The sequence below is a fragment of the Triticum aestivum genome, chromosome 7B, assembly GCF_018294505.1.
Source record: "Triticum aestivum cultivar Chinese Spring chromosome 7B, IWGSC CS RefSeq v2.1, whole genome shotgun sequence".
Classification (NCBI taxonomy): Eukaryota; Viridiplantae; Streptophyta; class Magnoliopsida; order Poales; family Poaceae; genus Triticum; species Triticum aestivum.
The window spans coordinates 414,624,330-414,644,188 of record NC_057813.1 but is presented as its reverse complement, the minus strand read 5'-3'; the positions used below and the strand labels follow the sequence as shown (position 1 = coordinate 414,644,188).

At 42.7% G+C, this 19,859-nt stretch overlaps 1 protein-coding gene and 2 pseudogenes across 1 annotated transcript; all 3 read right to left on the bottom strand.

Annotated features, from left to right (window-relative positions):
* Positions 1–3,891: 3,891 nt before the first annotated feature.
* On the bottom strand, positions 3,892–7,266 carry LOC123156506 (molybdate-anion transporter-like; annotated as a pseudogene).
* Positions 7,267–9,914: 2,648 nt separating this feature from the next.
* Positions 9,915–13,290, bottom strand: LOC123156507 (molybdate-anion transporter-like; annotated as a pseudogene).
* A 2,642-nt stretch (positions 13,291–15,932) lies between these two features.
* LOC123156505 (molybdate-anion transporter) lies at positions 15,933–19,500 on the bottom strand. The gene is made up of 9 exons (XM_044574625.1): positions 19,093–19,500; positions 18,869–19,013; positions 17,863–18,031; positions 17,513–17,774; positions 17,127–17,215; positions 16,827–17,009; positions 16,646–16,731; positions 16,444–16,528; positions 15,933–16,316 (listed from the first exon to the last, which is right to left on the bottom strand). Exons 1-9 carry the CDS (start codon positions 19,307–19,309, stop codon positions 16,182–16,184), a joined length of 1,371 nt encoding a protein of 456 aa, XP_044430560.1. The 5' UTR covers positions 19,310–19,500; the 3' UTR covers positions 15,933–16,181.
* Positions 19,501–19,859: the final 359 nt, after the last annotated feature.

The window sequence follows — 19,859 nt, the reverse complement described above, 5'->3', positions numbered from 1 at the left end:
GGTTAAAGTTTGACCCAAAATACGAGTAGCCCAGTAAACCTGGACGGAGTAAAAGTGAAGGAGAAAACATTTCTATGGTTACACTATTCATCCATTTGACTTAACAGAATGGACCACACTAAAAACCAAGAGTTTCTTTCCTTTGGTTTGAGTTTCATAGGAACGAATGAATTTTACAATCCACTCCAACCTCACAAAGGCCAAGACAAAAGGCCATAACTAGCGCATATTAACTTAATCTTACCTTTGCATATGTTTTAACCTCATAATTTGACTACTTTATGGGATTCATGTGTTTTTCTTATTCTTGTGAATCAAACATGCAATAATGCAAATTCATGTGTTTTCAATTTTTTTTTGTACATGCAATCCTATCATATTGATACGTCTTTCCTATTTTTATGTTTTTTTTAAAATCCCGAGTATTCTCATGAGATTTCTAAGGGTTTCTTTCATTCAACTGATTCTCCAAGGAGTTTTGGAGGATTTAATCCTTAGCAATTTTTCCTACTCAAGTTTTTTTATTCATAGGATTGTAAACCATAAGATTTTTTTTCATTGGATTCATTTCCACTAAACTTCATACGAAATTTTCCATCCACTCCAACCTCTCCAAATTATTTTTTGCATTTGCACAATTGAAGGTGGCATGCCATTCTATTTCCACATTTTTTTTCTATTCCTGTGATTTGAAAATCATGTGAATCAATGAGACCCAAAAGAAATGGAGGAATATGACCCTTAGTATTTTTTTTCTTAATGATAATCCATAGGAATTATCTTAGGATTCATTTACCCTAGATTTTATAGAAAAAAAATCATCCACTCGAACCTCTTGTTTAAAATGCCACGGCCGTATAGTCAAACATCCAAAAAAATATCCAGCATTAAAGATGGCCTGACATTCCATTCATGTGTTTTTCATGTTAAGGCGTTTAGAAAATCATGAAAATCAAAGAGGCCATAACCTTCCCTTTGCTAGCTCTACGATCAGCCCCACATGATTGTTGTGGTGGACATGGTCGAAATACCGGTGTGCTTAGTTTCCTACATAAAAACACTGTTGGGGAACGTGTAGGGTACAATAGTTATGAATCAAAAGTTTCTACCGCGTCACCCAGGAACAATATGTGAGTGTCATGAGTCTACCGCTTGACGGTTGATACGTCCAACGTATCTGTAATTTTTGTAATGCTTCGTGCATATCATCATTCAGCTGTGCAATTTTAAAACTTTTTAGGAACTAACTTTTTAATTCGGTGCCTAAGTTCCTTAATTATGTTATTTTTAAATTTCAGGAAATAAAATATCAATAGACTCCAAAAATCCAAAAACAATCGAAATACCTTAGGATGCCCGAAGAGGCACTGTGGCCAAGGCCCAATACCTACACACCCTAGGGCTCCCCCTCTTGCCTTCAGTGCTGCTTCCCTTGGAGTTAACGGCCATTTTTTCGCCGTCGCTACTTCAAGTACCGAGGCAATCTTCGTTTACTCCGCCGGAGTGGGAATTCATCTCCATCTTCACCAGCGTCTATCCTCACGCGCCTAGTTGTGACTAGTCCATCCCCTGGGCTACAAGTTCATGATAGTAGCCAAGATGTAATATCACCCTTTTGTAGATAAATACAATAACCATATAAGTTGGCCTACATGATTATGTTAATCTGATATAAATTCTAGGGTAATGTTGGTCATGTGATGAATTATTATTTTTAGATTTATGGATGCTTTATGTCTGATTTATAGATGCATAATTCTCTTTAGTTGCATGCTTAGTCTTGGTCAGTTTAGATAGATAATACATACCGGGAATGATGTGCATTAGTTAGTTGGGTTTAATCTTGCAAGTAAAGTATTGAAGTGCCAGAAAGTAAAAAAAAAACTTGTGTTGTATTACTGTCACTAAGGATAAATGTTTGTATGAGGACCGAAATGATTCATATGAACAATAGTATGTCATGTTGCTTTAGGTTGTTATTTGTGTTTCATACTTAAAATTTGGATGATGTAGAGGGTATCTCGACCCATGAACGGATTATTAGCTATTGATGCAGAGAATGTCTCGATCTATATATTTGTGCGCTATTGCTTATATAATATGAACACATCACTTTTTTTTTGAAAAGGACATATCACATATAATGTGGCATGATATATTTCATTCTGCATTTTTTCACATGACTATGTCACTTGCCACATTTTTATGCATTGGAGAGATATACACCGGATGAACCTATGAAACCCAATCCAGTCTTTAGCATAAAAAACAACTTCCAGTAATTTTTCCTACGCTTTTATTTCTAGTTATATTTTATTTTTGACAATACAAAAATATTGTCTACCACTTTATCTTTTAGTTTCCTAAATGATAAGTGCCACACATCAGGTGTGTGGCACTCCGGCCCTGGCGTTTTTTGATGACAATTCCTGTCACGCGAGGATGACGGATTCCGATGACACATGACAAGTTTCCGACAAAAAATAAACTGAAACATGAAGTTGGCATGCTTGCCAACTAAAGTTGTCATCTTCACGTAACTAAACTTATAATGAAAAAAACGTTCACAATTGTCATGTGTTAGTACCTGGCATGTGACACTTATCAGGGTCCTTTAATTAACTTGTACAACTAAGGCCAGTAGGGTTGACATCAAATATTTTTTGTGGGATCCTTGTTGGTATTGTTAAGACACAAGTTGTAGAAATTTATCCTGTTGCAGAACACCATTATCTTTATAGACTGATTGATACCTTGATTTTCATTGAAGGGGCTTGCTGCAAACACCTGTACTTGAAAGCTCAATTCACCGTTGTTGTTTTTTTTTTTTGCGGGAAACTCACCATTAAACTATGTAATATTCCTAGAGATGGTGCGGATATTTCGAAACCACGATCGATGCATTTCGTCTCGACTTGGGAAGAGAAGAAGCGACAAATCTGCACACCGCACCGTCGTCCTCTTCACTCCGCCGGTGCAAGCTGCGCATTGCTTCGTGGCGTGGCATCCCAGCAGGTTCAGCTCACTTGGCCCCTCCATGTGCCCTAGAACCTGAAAGCTCAAGCCCGAAGCCACTCGCACGTTGACATGGACCGTCATCACCTCGATCCGTACGCGCATTAGCGTACTGATCCTGTGTCGCAGGGAAAACACGTTGGTCGATCGAGTGCACCGGACGCCGGCACGTAGACCGCCGTCGCACCGCACAACCGGAAAAGGGAGCTGGTAATTGCGTGCGCGAACTGCGAACAGAACGCCTAGCGCTTATTGGGCGCTTACTTGTTCGTCACTGCACAGTGCCGTGCGGTTAATGCGTCATCCGTCTCCCTGTTCCTTGGCTTCCTTTCACCCTCACCTGTCTGCTGTCACTCCTGTTGATGGCACGACGCCGAGCTCCAGCAAGTGTTCTCGGAAAAGAAAGTTTGTTCCCGCTTGTACTACTATATGATGATGGAATAAGGTTCCGTCTGGCACGCGGGGAACTTTCCTGGTCGGTCTCGATGGAAATGAGCTTATTTGAAAGAAATGGTTAACACGACTGCAGCTTCCGGCTGGGAAGAACACACGGAGACGGAGATATCTTTGGTCGTGGACGGAGAAGATACGGGCGATCTGCGAATCGGATTTGTTAGCACATGACAGTATCTTCTCATCTTTATAGGGGCTAGGGACGAGCTGATACGATTCCGACTTTTCAATCCCAGCCGACCAACGCAATCACAAACGATAAACAAAGGTTAAAGGTTCTCAGGGTACGATTCACAGCACAGTTCCCCGGTGAAAAGATTCAGGGACCAATAATCCTGCAGCGTCAGGCATACTACGTGGAGAGGGGCTCTATAAGATTGAGAGACGAAAGATTTGCAGTGGTCTTTACAAGGCACAAGGATATGTTCCAGCACAAAAACGATTCTATCGTAACATTTCCGTGTCTACAGGATGCGGTCGACGTCAATTTGAACAACGCGTCTTTTTAACAGAGAAAACATATCATACACCTACTTTCTGGTATGCTGCACCATTGATCAGGGCATAGACAATGCTAATTAACCGTGAGGATCCAATGGCCATAAGCCGAGGAAAAATGAGCATGCTACAAACACAACACTTTCCAAGCCGGTATTGTAGTCTATCATCATCCTATAGACTGCGCACGTTTTGACGGGTGTGCTTTCTCCAACGCCGCAGCATATGAATGCAGCCCCCGGCAGACAAAAGGCCACAGGCTGCAAGGCCTAGAATGGTTGAATTTGCGATGTTCCCATGGTAGGCGCCCTGCACACACAAAATAAAGAGTGCTCTCAACCACTGTGTAAACATGCTGCACATCAAGATTTTACCGCCAAGAGTTCCCTCCAACAAACAAGAAAAAAAAAAGATTTACCACCAAGAGAGAGCTACCTGTATTAGGAAAATGAACATAGGTGCATTTCCCAGTGCTAGGGAAAAGCTCATCATGCCTCCACGTAGTTCATTTGGCAGGTACCTTCAGCAGTGTCAACCATGTAAATAGAAAGCTCTAACAAGTGACTTCAAGTTGAACTCTATTGACATCATTATTCAAAAACAAAAACAAAACTCTATTGACATCATTCCCCTTACATTGTCCTAAATCTTGCGAGCAAAGGTAAAATAAAGCCCATGGACGCATGGAAGATGCAGAACAGTATCACCAGTGTTCCAATCTCCTGTCGAAAGAAACAAGACTCATTAGACTCACGACACAAACTTTAAACTGTAGATGTATGTTGGCTTGCAGATATACATGGGCATTACGGTGTACCTGATAATCATAAGCCACAATTGACAAAGCAAGTCCAGCAGCAATGTATGCTGTTGTCAGGCTATCCTCGTTTTGGAAAGGAGCCATGGCTCCATAAAACCATGGAACAGCAGCACTTCCAAGCATTCTCGAGACCAGGAAACATGGGTAGATTAGTGACAGAGGAGCATCCCTTCCGTCAGCCTGTTACATTAACAGATCTGTGAGTGTATAAGTGTGACTTTGGTCTTCAATCAAACCCTGATCAAATGCAACAACATAAGGACAACTAGCAGAAAAAACTAATGTACAAACTCATACCACTATCGTTGGTGCCCAGAGGAACCAAAAGGCTGATACAGAGAACTGGACACTTGCTTGAGCTAAGACCAGAATCAGCACTCTTTTGTCTGAAACAAGCAGGAAATTCTTGTGAGAGATGAAAGTGAAAAGTGCAGACAATTGGCTGTAATCCAAGCATAGTCCAAGAAACACAAATAGTATCATATTGTTAAGGATAATAATACAGAAATCTCAATAGCCTCAAACGCAAAGCCACGAGACAATGACAGGACACTTCATACCTCTGCCTACCTCATCCTTTAGTTATTCGAGGACATTACCTTGCTAACAGTATTAAAGATCCATTAACAAAAATGATACAGAAAGCATGACAAAATAAACAGGATGGTATACTCACCACTCACCTCTGAGGACATGAGCATAAAATGATTTTTGGTAGCTTCCAATGACAGATGCATGATGGGCGGTACTGATACTTGGTGCTTTTCTGATATACAATATTCCTATTACTGACACTAAGGCTGCAAACGTATACGGAAGCAAGATTCCTTTGTTATCATCATCAAGCAATAAGTTTGTGATTCCTTGACTTCCAACAAGGGATATTGATTCAAAGAATGTCATCAGCCAGAAGGTATCAAACAGCGACTCTTGCTTCTGGCCTTGCTGAAAATTCGGCATAAAATGGTTAAAACTGGGACACCATTTGATGAAGGCAGAAATAGCAACAGAAAATGTCTAAGCAAACACAAACCTTCTCATGCTCCAGCACAATCCATGTCTCAAAACAGAAGCAGAACATTGAGGATGCAAGAGCCAAAATGAAATTGTTGACCCATGCACAACGAAGCCCACTGAAACTCTTCAAGGCACCCACTGCAAGCTGAAGCATCCAGTAGAATATGCAAGCATTCTGTGGTCCTCTATGAATTTTAGTAAACAAATGTATATACCGATTAGAACAATAAAAATAGATTCTCGTTTTACACAATATCAATAGGGAGAGAGAAGAATCAAATTATCCAATGGGCCTGAAATCCATGGAGATGCACATAACAGAAAATCATAACATATTACTCCCTCCGTAACAGTAACACAGACCAACTGATGTGGAACAGAAATATACAGAGGTACGCTATACAAACAATTAATTATACCGGTTTAAAGAAACGCTTAATCATACCAAGTTATAAATGTCCTTGGTAGTATGACCTACTCTCTGTATTATCAAAATTCTCACGTGACACTTTCCTTTAAGTTTTTGAACTTCGTATACCATTTTACAGATCATACTTTTTGGAAGAACATCTTAAAGGAGAATGGATGAGTAACAAATATAGTGCTAAAGGGGCGTGCATACTTAATAAACAGGTTACTTATACAGTTATTCTATATCTCATTCCACAGGCTTTTGTGAGGTGGGACATGACATAATGAAGAAATATAACTTTAATATGGACCCTTGATCGATAGAAACATAACTCTAATATGGAATCAGTCAGACTAATACCCTACTCTACTGAACAAAACAGCATAGAATTTCTAAAGTCGAAGCAGAGCTCTATAAACAGGCACCTACCAAGGCAGAAACTAGTTGCCAGGATTATGTTCTATTTAAACATTGGAATGTGGTTGAGAGTTGAGACTGTTCTAAGTTGCAATGCTATACAACTCACATATGCAGGCTATGAACATGAAACAATTTACAGAAAATATTTCACCATTCGATGTAAACTAATGATCCAGAATAGAGAACTCACAGTTTGTCGGAGACAACGCCAGATGCACCGCCGAGAAAGAGCGCAGCGGTCGTGGCCGCGGCAAGGCGCGCGGCCATCTGCTCCCTGCCGTACCCGCACCGCACGAACTCATCCTCCCCGAACACCGACTGGATCCCCTCCACCACTGCACAGCAACAGAAAACATCATTAGAGCTCCCCTCGCCAACTCTACAAAATGCAGGGGGGGCATGGGTGGTGCTTACCGGATGCAAGGCAGAAGAGGAGGAGGAAGGCGCGGCGGAAGCGGAGGAAGGGGGTGGTGCCCACGTCAAAGGGGGAGGGCGAAGAAGGGGTGACTACGGCGGCGTGTCACCGGGAGAAGTGGGGGAGGAGGAGGACAGCGGCGAGTGATGCGACTGAGAGGAGCGGGTAAGCGAGGGGGGTGAGCACCCACTCCTCCGTCTCAATCACCATCCCCATCAGCGGGATCGATCGACGGGGGAGCCCTAGGATGCCCGAAGATACCCTAGGATGCCCTAAAATATCAATAGACTCCAAAATCCAAAAACAATCAAAATACCTTAGGATGCCCGAAGAGGCACTGTGGCCAAGGCCCAATACCTACACACCCTAGGGCTCCCCCTCTTGCCTTCAGTGCTGCTTCCCTTGGAGTTAACGGCCATTTTTTCGCCGCCGCTACTTCAAGTACCGAGGCAATCTTCGTTTACTCCGCCGGAGTGGGAATTCATCTCCATCTTCACCAGCGTCTATCCTCACGCGCCTAGTTGTGACTAGTCCATCCCCTGGGCTACAAGTTCATGATAGTAGCCAAGATGTAATATCACCCTTTTGTAGATAAATACAATAACCATATAAGTTGGCCTACATGATTATGTTAATCTGATATAAATTCTAGGGTAATGTTGGTCATGTGATGAATTATTATTTTTAGATTTATGGATGCTTTATGTCTGATTTATAGATGCATAATTCTCTTTAGTTGCATGCTTAGTCTTGGTCAGTTTAGATAGATAATACATACCGGGAATGATGTGCATTAGTTAGTTGGGTTTAATCTTGCAAGTAAAGTATTGAAGTGCCAGAAAGTAAGAAAAAAACTTCTGTTGTATTACTGTCACTAAGGATAAATGTTTGTATGAGGACCGAAATGATTCATATGAACAATAGTATGTCATGTTGCTTTAGGTTGTTATTTGTGTTTCATACTTAAAATTTGGATGATGTAGAGGGTATCTCGACCCATGAACGGATTATTAGCTATTGATGCAGAGAATGTCTCGATCTATATATTTGTGCGCTATTGCTTATATAATATGAACACATCACTTTTTTTTTGAAAAGGACATATCACATATAATGTGGCATTATATATTTCATTCTGCATTTTTTCACATGACTATGTCACTTGCCACATTTTTATGCATTGGAGAGATATACACCGGATGAACCTATGAAACCCAATCCAGTCTTTAGCATAAAAAACAACTTCCAGTAATTTTTCCTACGCTTCTATTTCTAGTAATATTTTATTTTTGACAATACAAAAATATTGTCTACCACTTTATCTTTTAGTTTCCTAAATGATAAGTGCCACACATCAGGTGTGTGGCACTCCGGCCCTGGCGTTTTTTGATGACAATTCCTGTCACGCGAGGATGACAGATTCCGATGACACATGACAAGTTTCCGACAAAAAATAAACTGAAACATGAAGTTGGCATGCTTGCCAACTAAAGTTGTCATCTTCACGTAACTAAACTTATAATGAAAAAAACGTTCACAATTGTCATGTGTTAGTACCTGGCATGTGACACTTATCAGGGTCCTTTAATTAACTTGTACAACTAAGGCCAGTAGGGTTGACATCAAATATTTTTTGTGGGATCCTTGTTGGTATTGTTAAGACACAAGTTGTAGAAATTTATCCTGTTGCAGAACACCATTATCTTTATAGACTGATTGATACCTTGATTTTCATTGAAGGGGCTTGCTGCAAACACCTGTACTTGAAAGCTCAATTCATCGTTGTTGTTTTTTTTTTTGCGGGAAACTCACCGTTAAACTATGTAATATTCCTAGAGATGGTGCGGATATTTCGAAACCACGATCGATGCATTTCGTCTCGACTTGGGAAGAGAAGAAGCGACAAATCTGCACACCCCACCGTCGTCCTCTTCACTCCGCCGGTGCAAGCTGCGCATTGCTTCGTGGCGTGGCATCCCAGCAGGTTCAGCTCACTTGGCCCCTCCATGTGCCCTAGAACCTGAAAGCTCAAGCCCGAAGCCACTCGCACGTTGACATGGACCGTCATCACCTCGATCCGTACGCGCATTAGCGTACTGATCCTGTGTCGCAGGGAAAACACGTTGGTCGATCGAGTGCACCGGACGCCGGCACGTAGACCGCCGTCGCACCGCACAACCGGAAAAGGGAGCTGGTAATTGCGTGCGCGAACTGCGAACAGAACGCCTAGCGCTTATTGGGCGCTTACTTGTTCGTCACTGCACAGTGCCGTGCGGTTAATGCGTCATCCGTCTCCCTGTTCCTTGGCTTCCTTTCACCCTCACCTGTCTGCTGTCACTCCTGTTGATGGCACGACGCCGAGCTCCAGCAAGTGTTCTCGGAAAAGAAAGTTTGTTCCCGCTTGTACTACTATATGATGATGGAATAAGGTTCCGTCTGGCACGCGGGGAACTTTCCTGGTCGGTCTCGATGGAAATGAGCTTATTTGAAAGAAATGGTTAACACGACTGCAGCTTCCGGGCTAGGCTGAGAACACACGGAGACGGAGATATCTTTGGTCGTGGACGGAGAAGATACGGGCGTCTGCGAATCGGATTTGTTAGCACATGACAGTATCTTCTCATCTTTATAGGGGCTAGGGACGAGCTGATACGATTCCGACTTTTCAATCCCAGCCGACCAACGCAATCACAAACGATAAACAAAGGTTAAAGGTTCTCAGGGTACGATTCACTGCAAAGTTCCCTGGTGAAAAGATTCAGGGACCAATAATCCTGCAGCGTCAGGCATACTACGTGGAGAGGGGCTCTATAAGATTGTAAGAGACGAAAGATTTGCAGTGGTCTTTACAAGGCACAAGGATATGTTCCAGCACAAAAACGATTCTATCGTAACATTTCCGTGTCTACAGGATGCGGTCGACGTCAATTTGAACAACGCGTCTTTTTAACAGAGAAAACATATCATACACCTACTTTCTGGTATGCTGCACCATTGATCAGGGCATAGACAATGCTAATTAACCGTGAGGATCCAATGGCCATAAGCCGAGGAAAAATGAGCATGCTACAAACACAACACTTTCCAAGCCGGTATTGTAGTCTATCATCATCCTATAGACTGCGCACGTTTTGACGGGTGTGCTTTCTCCAACGCCGCAGCATATGAATGCAGCCCCCGGCAGACAAAAGGCCACAGGCTGCAAGGCCTAGAATGGTTGAATTTGCGATGTTCCCATGGTAGGCGCCCTGCACACACAAAATAAAAGAGTGCTCTCAACCACTGTGTAAACATGCTGCACATCAAGATTTTACCGCCAAGAGTTCCCTCCAACAAACAAGAAAAAAAAAGATTTACCACCAAGAGAGAGCTACCTGTATTAGGAAAATGAACATAGGTGCATTTCCCAGTGCTAGGGAAAAGCTCATCATGCCCCCACGTAGTTCATTTGGAAGGTACCTTCAGCAGTGTCAACCATGTAAATAGAAAGCTCTAACAAGTGACTTCAAGTTGAACTCTATTGACATCATTATTCAAAAACAAAAACAAAAACTCTATTGACATCATTCCCCTTACATTGTCCTAAATCTTGCGAGCAAAGGTAAAACAAAGCCCACGGATGCATGGAAGATGCAGAACAGTATCACCAGTGTTCCAATCTCCTGTCGAAAGAAACAAGACTCATTAGACACACGACACAAGCTTTAAACTGTATATGCATGTTGGCTTGCAGATATACATGGGCATTAAGGTGTACCTGATAATCATAAGCCACAATTGACAAAGCAAGTCCAGCAGCAATGTATGCTGTTGTCAGGCTATCCTCGTTCTGGAAAGGAGCCATGGCTCCATAAAACCATGGAACAGCAGCACTTCCAAGCATTCTCGAGACCAGGAAACATGGGTAGTTTAGTGACAGAGGAGCATCCCTTCCGTCAGCCTGTTACATTAACAGATCTGTGAGTGTATAAGTGTGACTTTGGTCTTCAATCAAACCCTGATCAAATGCAACAACATAAGGACAACTAGCAGAAAAAACTAATGTACAAACTCATACCACTATCGTTGGTGCCCAGAGGAACCAAAAGGCTGATACAGAGAACTGGACACTTGCTTGAGCTAAGACCAGAATCAGCACTCTTTTGTCTGAAACAAGCAGGAAATTCTTGTGAGAGATGAAAGTGAAAAGTGCAGACAATTGGCTGTAATCCAAGCATAGTCCAAGAAACACAAATAGTATCATATTGTTAAGGATAATAATACAGAAATCTCAATAGCCTCAAACGCAAAGCCACGAGACAATGACAGGACACTTCATACCTCTGCCTACCTCATCCTTTAGTTATTCGAGGACATTACCTTGCTAACAGTATTAAAGATCCATTAACAAAAATGATACAGAAAGCATGACAAAATAAACAGGATGGTATACTCACCACTCACCTCTGAGGACATGAGCATAAAATGATTTTTGGTAGCTTCCAATGACAGATGCATGATGGGCGGTACTGATACTTGGTGCTTTTCTGATATACAATATTCCTATTACTGACACTAAGGCTGCAAACGTATACGGAAGCAAGATTCCTTTGTTATCATCATCAAGCAATAAGTTTGTGATTCCTTGACTTCCAACAAGGGATATTGATTCAAAGAATGTCATCAGCCAGAAGGTATCAAACAGCGACTCTTGCTTCTGGCCTTGCTGAAAATTCGGCATAAAATGGTTAAAACTGGGACACCATTTGATGAAGGCAGAAATAGCAACAGAAAATGTCTAAGCAAACACAAACCTTCTCATGCTCCAGCACAATCCATGTCTCAAAACAGAAGCAGAACATTGAGGATGCAAGAGCCAAAATGAAATTGTTGACCCATGCACAACGAAGCCCACTGAAACTCTTCAAGGCACCCACTGCAAGCTGAAGCATCCAGTAGAATATGCAAGCATTCTGTGGTCCTCTATGAATTTTAGTAAACAAATGTATATACCGATTAGAACAATAAAAATAGATTCTCGTTTTACACAATATCAATAGGGAGAGAGAAGAATCAAATTATCCAATGGGCCTGAAATCCATGGAGATGCACATAACAGAAAATCATAACATATTACTCCCTCCGTAACAGTAACACAGACCAACTGATGTGGAACAGAAATATACAGAGGTACGCTATACAAACAATTAATTATACCGGTTTAAAGAAACGCTTAATCATACCAAGTTATAAATGTCCTTGGTAGTATGACCTACTCTCTGTATTATCAAAATTCTCACGTGACACTTTCCTTTAAGTTTTTGAACTTCGTATACCATTTTACAGATCATACTTTTTGGAAGAACATCTTAAAGGAGAATGGATGAGTAACAAATATAGTGCTAAAGGGGCGTGCATACTTAATAAACAGGTTACTTATACAGTTATTCTATATCTCATTCCACAGGCTTTTGTGAGGTGGGACATGACATAATGAAGAAATATAACTTTAATATGGACCCTTGATCGATAGAAACATAACTCTAATATGGAATCAGTCAGACTAATACCCTACTCTACTGAACAAAACAGCATAGAATTTCTAAAGTCGAAGCAGAGCTCTATAAACAGGCACCTACCAAGGCAGAAACTAGTTGCCAGGATTATGTTCTATTTAAACATTGGAATGTGGTTGAGAGTTGAGACTGTTCTAAGTTGCAATGCTATACAACTCACATATGCAGGCTATGAACATGAAACAATTTACAGAAAATATTTCACCATTCGATGTAAACTAATGATCCAGAATAGAGAACTCACAGTTTGTCGGAGACAACGCCAGATGCACCGCCGAGAAAGAGCGCAGCGGTCGTGGCCGCGGCAAGGCGCGCGGCCATCTGCTCCCTGCCGTACCCGCACCGCACGAACTCATCCTCCCCGAACACCGACTGGATCCCCTCCACCACTGCACAGCAACAGAAAACATCATTAGAGCTCCCCTCGCCAACTCTACAAAATGCAGGGGGGGCATGGGTGGTGCTTACCGGATGCAAGGCAGAAGAGGAGGAGGAAGGCGCGGCGGAAGCGGAGGAAGGGGGTGGTGCCCACGTCAAAGGGGGAGGGCGAAGAAGGGGTGACTACGGCGGCGTGTCACCGGGAGAAGTGGGGGAGGAGGAGGACAGCGGCGAGTGATGCGACTGAGAGGAGCGGGTAAGCGAGGGGGGTGAGCACCCACTCCTCCGTCTCAATCACCATCCCCATCAGCGGGATCGATCGACGGGGGAGCCCTAGGATGCCCGAAGATACCCTAGGATGCCCTAAAATATCAATAGACTCCAAAAATCCAAAAACAATCAAAATACCTTAGGATGCCCGAAGAGGCACTGTGGCCAAGGCCCAATACCTACACACCCTAGGGCTCCCCCTCTTGCCTTCAGTGCTGCTTCCCTTGGAGTTAACGGCCATTTTTTCGCCGCCGCTACTTCAAGTACCGAGGCAATCTTCGTTTACTCCGCCGGAGTGGGAATTCATCTCCATCTTCACCAGCGTCTATCCTCACGCGCCTAGTTGTGACTAGTCCATCCCCTGGGCTACAAGTTCATGATAGTAGCCAAGATGTAATATCACCCTTTTGTAGATAAATACAATAACCATATAAGTTGGCCTACATGATTATGTTAATCTGATATAAATTCTAGGGTAATGTTGGTCATGTGATGAATTATTATTTTTAGATTTATGGATGCTTTATGTCTGATTTATAGATGCATAATTCTCTTTAGTTGCATGCTTAGTCTTGGTCAGTTTAGATAGATAATACATACCGGGAATGATGTGCATTAGTTAGTTGGGTTTAATCTTGCAAGTAAAGTATTGAAGTGCCAGAAAGTAAGAAAAAACTTCTGTTGTATTACTGTCACTAAGGATAAATGTTTGTATGAGGACCGAAATGATTCATATGAACAATAGTATGTCATGTTGCTTTAGGTTGTTATTTGTGTTTCATACTTAAAATTTGGATGATGTAGAGGGTATCTCGACCCATGAACGGATTATTAGCTATTGATGCAGAGAATGTCTCGATCTATATATTTGTGCGCTATTGCTTATATAATATGAACACATCACTTTTTTTTGAAAAGGACATATCACATATAATGTGGCATGATATATTTCATTCTGCATTTTTTCACATGACTATGTCACTTGCCACATTTTTATGCATTGGAGAGATATACACCGGATGAACCTATGAAACCCAATCCAGTCTTTAGCATAAAAAACAACTTCCAGTAATTTTTCCTACGCTTCTATTTCTAGTAATATTTTATTTTTGACAATACAAAAATATTGTCTACCACTTTATCTTTTAGTTTCCTAAATGATAAGTGCCACACATCAGGTGTGTGGCACTCCGGCCCTGGCGTTTTTTGATGACAATTCCTGTCACGCGAGGATGACAGATTCCGATGACACATGACAAGTTTCCGACAAAAAATAAACTGAAACATGAAGTTGGCATGCTTGCCAACTAAAGTTGTCATCTTCACGTAACTAAACTTATAATGAAAAAAACGTTCACAATTGTCATGTGTTAGTACCTGGCATGTGACACTTATCAGGGTCCTTTAATTAACTTGTACAACTAAGGCCAGTAGGGTTGACATCAAATATTTTTTGTGGGATCCTTGTTGGTATTGTTAAGACACAAGTTGTAGAAATTTATCCTGTTGCAGAACACCATTATCTTTATAGACTGATTGATACCTTGATTTTCATTGAAGGGGCTTGCTGCAAACACCTGTACTTGAAAGCTCAATTCATCGTTGTTGTTTTTTTTTTGCGGGAAACTCACCGTTAAACTATGTAATATTCCTAGAGATGGTGCGGATATTTCGAAACCACGATCGATGCATTTCGTCTCGACTTGGGAAGAGAAGAAGCGACAAATCTGCACACCCCACCGTCGTCCTCTTCACTCCGCCGGTGCAAGCTGCGCATTGCTTCGTGGCGTGGCATCCCAGCAGGTTCAGCTCACTTGGCCCCTCCATGTGCCCTAGAACCTGAAAGCTCAAGCCCGAAGCCACTCGCACGTTGACATGGACCGTCATCACCTCGATCCGTACGCGCATTAGCGTACTGATCCTGTGTCGCAGGGAAAACACGTTGGTCGATCGAGTGCACCGGACGCCGGCACGTAGACCGCCGTCGCACCGCACAACCGGAAAAGGGAGCTGGTAATTGCGTGCGCGAACTGCGAACAGAACGCCTAGCGCTTATTGGGCGCTTACTTGTTCGTCACTGCACAGTGCCGTGCGGTTAATGCGTCATCCGTCTCCCTGTTCCTTGGCTTCCTTTCACCCTCACCTGTCTGCTGTCACTCCTGTTGATGGCACGACGCCGAGCTCCAGCAAGTGTTCTCGGAAAAGAAAGTTTGTTCCCGCTTGTACTACTATATGATGATGGAATAAGGTTCCGTCTGGCACGCGGGGAACTTTCCTGGTCGGTCTCGATGGAAATGAGCTTATTTGAAAGAAATGGTTAACACGACTGCAGCTTCCGGCTGGGAAGAACACACGGAGACGGAGATATCTTTGGTCGTGGACGGAGAAGATACGGGCGATCTACGAATCGGATTTGTTAGCACATGACAGTATCTTCTCATCTTTATAGGGGCTAGGGACGAGCTGATACGATTCCGACTTTTCAATCCCAGCCGACCAACGCAATCACAAACGATAAACAAAGGTTAAAGGTTCTCAGGGTACGATTCACAGCACAGTTCCCTGGTGAAAAGATTCAGGGACCAATAATCCTGCAGCGTCAGGCATACTACGTGGAGAGGGGCTCTATAAGATTGAGAGACGAAAGATTTGCAGTGGTCTTTACAAGGCACAAGGATATGTTCCAGCACAAAAACGATTCTATCGTAACATTTCCGTGTCTACAGGATGCGGTCGACGTCAATTTGAACAACGCGTCTTTTTAACAGAGAAAACATATCATACACCTACTTTCTGGTATGCTGCACCATTGATCAGGGCATAGACAATGCTAATTAACCGTGAGGATCCAATGGCCATAAGCCGAGGAAAAATGAGCATGCTACAAACACAACACTTTCCAAGCCGGTATTGTAGTCTATCATCATCCTATAGACTGCGCACGTTTTGACGGGTGTGCTTTCTCCAACGCCGCAGCATATGAATGCAGCCCCCGGCAGACAAAAGGCCACAGGCTGCAAGGCCTAGAATGGTTGAATTTGCGATGTTCCCATGGTAGGCGCCCTGCACACACAAAATAAAAGAGTGCTCTCAACCACTGTGTAAACATGCTGCACATCAAGATTTTACCGCCAAGAGTTCCCTCCAACAAACAAGAAAAAAAAAAGATTTACCACCAAGAGAGAGCTACCTGTATTAGGAAAATGAACATAGGTGCATTTCCCAGTGCTAGGGAAAAGCTCATCATGCCTCCACGTAGTTCATTTGGCAGGTACCTTCAGCAGTGTCAACCATGTAAATAGAAAGCTCTAACAAGTGACTTCAAGTTGAACTCTATTGACATCATTATTCAAAAACAAAAACAAAAACTCTATTGACATCATTCCCCTTACATTGTCCTAAATCTTGCGAGCAAAGGTAAAACAAAGCCCACGGATGCATGGAAGATGCAGAACAGTATCACCAGTGTTCCAATCTCCTGTCGAAAGAAACAAGACTCATTAGACACACGACACAAGCTTTAAACTGTATATGCATGTTGGCTTGCAGATATACATGGGCATTACGGTGTACCTGATAATCATAAGCCACAATTGACAAAGCAAGTCCAGCAGCAATGTATGCTGTTGTCAGGCTATCCTCGTTTTGGAAAGGAGCCATGGCTCCATAAAACCATGGAACAGCAGCACTTCCAAGCATTCTCGAGACCAGGAAACATGGGTAGATTAGTGACAGAGGAGCATCCCTTCCGTCAGCCTGTTACATTAACAGATCTGTGAGTGTATAAGTGTGACTTTGGTCTTCAATCAAACCCTGATCAAATGCAACAACATAAGGACAACTAGCAGAAAAAACTAATGTACAAACTCATACCACTATCGTTGGTGCCCAGAGGAACCAAAAGGCTGATACAGAGAACTGGACACTTGCTTGAGCTAAGACCAGAATCAGCACTCTTTTGTCTGAAACAAGCAGGAAATTCTTGTGAGAGATGAAAGTGAAAAGTGCAGACAATTGGCTGTAATCCAAGCATAGTCCAAGAAACACAAATAGTATCATATTGTTAAGGATAATAATACAGAAATCTCAATAGCCTCAAACGCAAAGCCACGAGACAATGACAGGACACTTCATACCTCTGCCTACCTCATCCTTTAGTTATTCGAGGACATTACCTTGCTAACAGTATTAAAGATCCATTAACAAAAATGATACAGAAAGCATGACAAAATAAACAGGATGGTATACTCACCACTCACCTCTGAGGACATGAGCATAAAATGATTTTTGGTAGCTTCCAATGACAGATGCATGATGGGCGGTACTGATACTTGGTGCTTTTCTGATATACAATATTCCTATTACTGACACTAAGGCTGCAAACGTATACGGAAGCAAGATTCCTTTGTTATCATCATCAAGCAATAAGTTTGTGATTCCTTGACTTCCAACAAGGGATATTGATTCAAAGAATGTCATCAGCCAGAAGGTATCAAACAGCGACTCTTGCTTCTGGCCTTGCTGAAAATTCGGCATAAAATGGTTAAAACTGGGACACCATTTGATGAAGGCAGAAATAGCAACAGAAAATGTCTAAGCAAACACAAACCTTCTCATGCTCCAGCACAATCCATGTCTCAAAACAGAAGCAGAACATTGAGGATGCAAGAGCCAAAATGAAATTGTTGACCCATGCACAACGAAGCCCACTGAAACTCTTCAAGGCACCCACTGCAAGCTGAAGCATCCAGTAGAATATGCAAGCATTCTGTGGTCCTCTATGAATTTTAGTAAACAAATGTATATACCGATTAGAACAATAAAAATAGATTCTCGTTTTACACAATATCAATAGGGAGAGAGAAGAATCAAATTATCCAATGGGCCTGAAATCCATGGAGATGCACATAACAGAAAATCACAACATATTACTCCCTCCGTAACAGTAACACAGACCAACTGATGTGGAACAGAAATATACAGAGGTACGCTATACAAACAATTAATTATACTGGTTTAAAGAAACGCTTAATCATACCAAGTTATAAATGTCCTTGGTAGTATGACCTACTCTCTGTATTATCAAAATTCTCACGTGACACTTTCCTTTAAGTTTTTGAACTTCGTATACCATTTTACAGATCATACTTTTTGGAAGAACATCTTAAAGGAGAATGGATGAGTAACAAATATAGTGCTAAAGGGGCGTGCATACTTAATAAACAGGTTACTTATACAGTTATTCTATATCTCATTCCACAGGCTTTTGTGAGGTGGGACATGACATAATGAAGAAATATAACTTTAATATGGACCCTTGATCGATAGAAACATAACTCTAATATGGAATCAGTCAGACTAATACCCTACTCTACTGAACAAAACAGCATAGAATTTCTAAAGTCGAAGCAGAGCTCTATAAACAGGCACCTACCAAGGCAGAAACTAGTTGCCAGGATTATGTTCTATTTAAACATTGGAATGTGGTTGAGAGTTGAGACTGTTCTAAGTTGCAATGCTATACAACTCACATATGCAGGCTATGAACATGAAACAATTTACAGAAAATATTTCACCATTCGATGTAAACTAATGATCCAGAATAGAGAACTCACAGTTTGTCGGAGACAACGCCAGATGCACCGCCGAGAAAGAGCGCAGCGGCCGTGGCCGCGGCAAGGCGCGCGGCCATCTGCTCCCTGCCGTACCCGCACCGCACGAACTCATCCTCCCCGAACACCGACTGGATCCCCTCCACCACTGCACAGCAACAGAAAACATCATTAGAGCTCCCCTCGCCAACTCTACAAAATGCAGGGGGGGCATGGGTGGTGCTTACCGGATGCAAGGCAGAAGAGGAGGAGGAAGGCGCGGCGGAAGCGGAGGAAGGGGGTGGTGCCCACGTCAAAGGGGGAGGGCGAAGAAGGGGTGACTACGGCGGCGTGTCGCCGGGAGAAGTGGGGGAGGAGGAGGACAGCGGCGAGTGATGCGACTGAGAGGAGCGGGTAAGCGAGGGGGGTGAGCACCCACTCCTCCGTCTCAATCACCATCCCCATCAGCGGGATCGATCGACGGGGGAGCCGAGAGGCCTCCACCTGACCGCCCCGGTCCACGGCTGGGTGGGATCCAGAAGCGGCGGCGGCGGCGGCGGCGCTGGTTTCTGGCGAGTTGACGTTTCCGGCGACACGGACGGGGACGAGCAAGAGGAATGTGGTGGTCGCGGAGTCAGCTGTATGGGCCGATCTGGATAACAACTGGGCTCTTTGGGGTAATGGTAATATGGGCTTTGGACGCGGATCTTTGGGTCTCGGATGCACCCTACCCCTCAAAAACAAAAATGCACCCGGATCGAAAAAAAAGTCAAAAATTTCTGAAACTTCTTGGAAACAAGAATAGTAAAGTGTTATATTCGTGTGAAATGTCTTGTGAAGGAATGAATTCCATGGTATTCTAGGCAACACAAAACAAAATTGACACTATTTAAACGTTACTATTCACACTTTTTTTACTCATTTTGTCTTTTTGTCCAAGAGTCCACGAAAGTCACTCCGAGAAATTTTTTACATGAGTATAGCACTAAACCATTATTGTTTCCAAAGTTTTCAG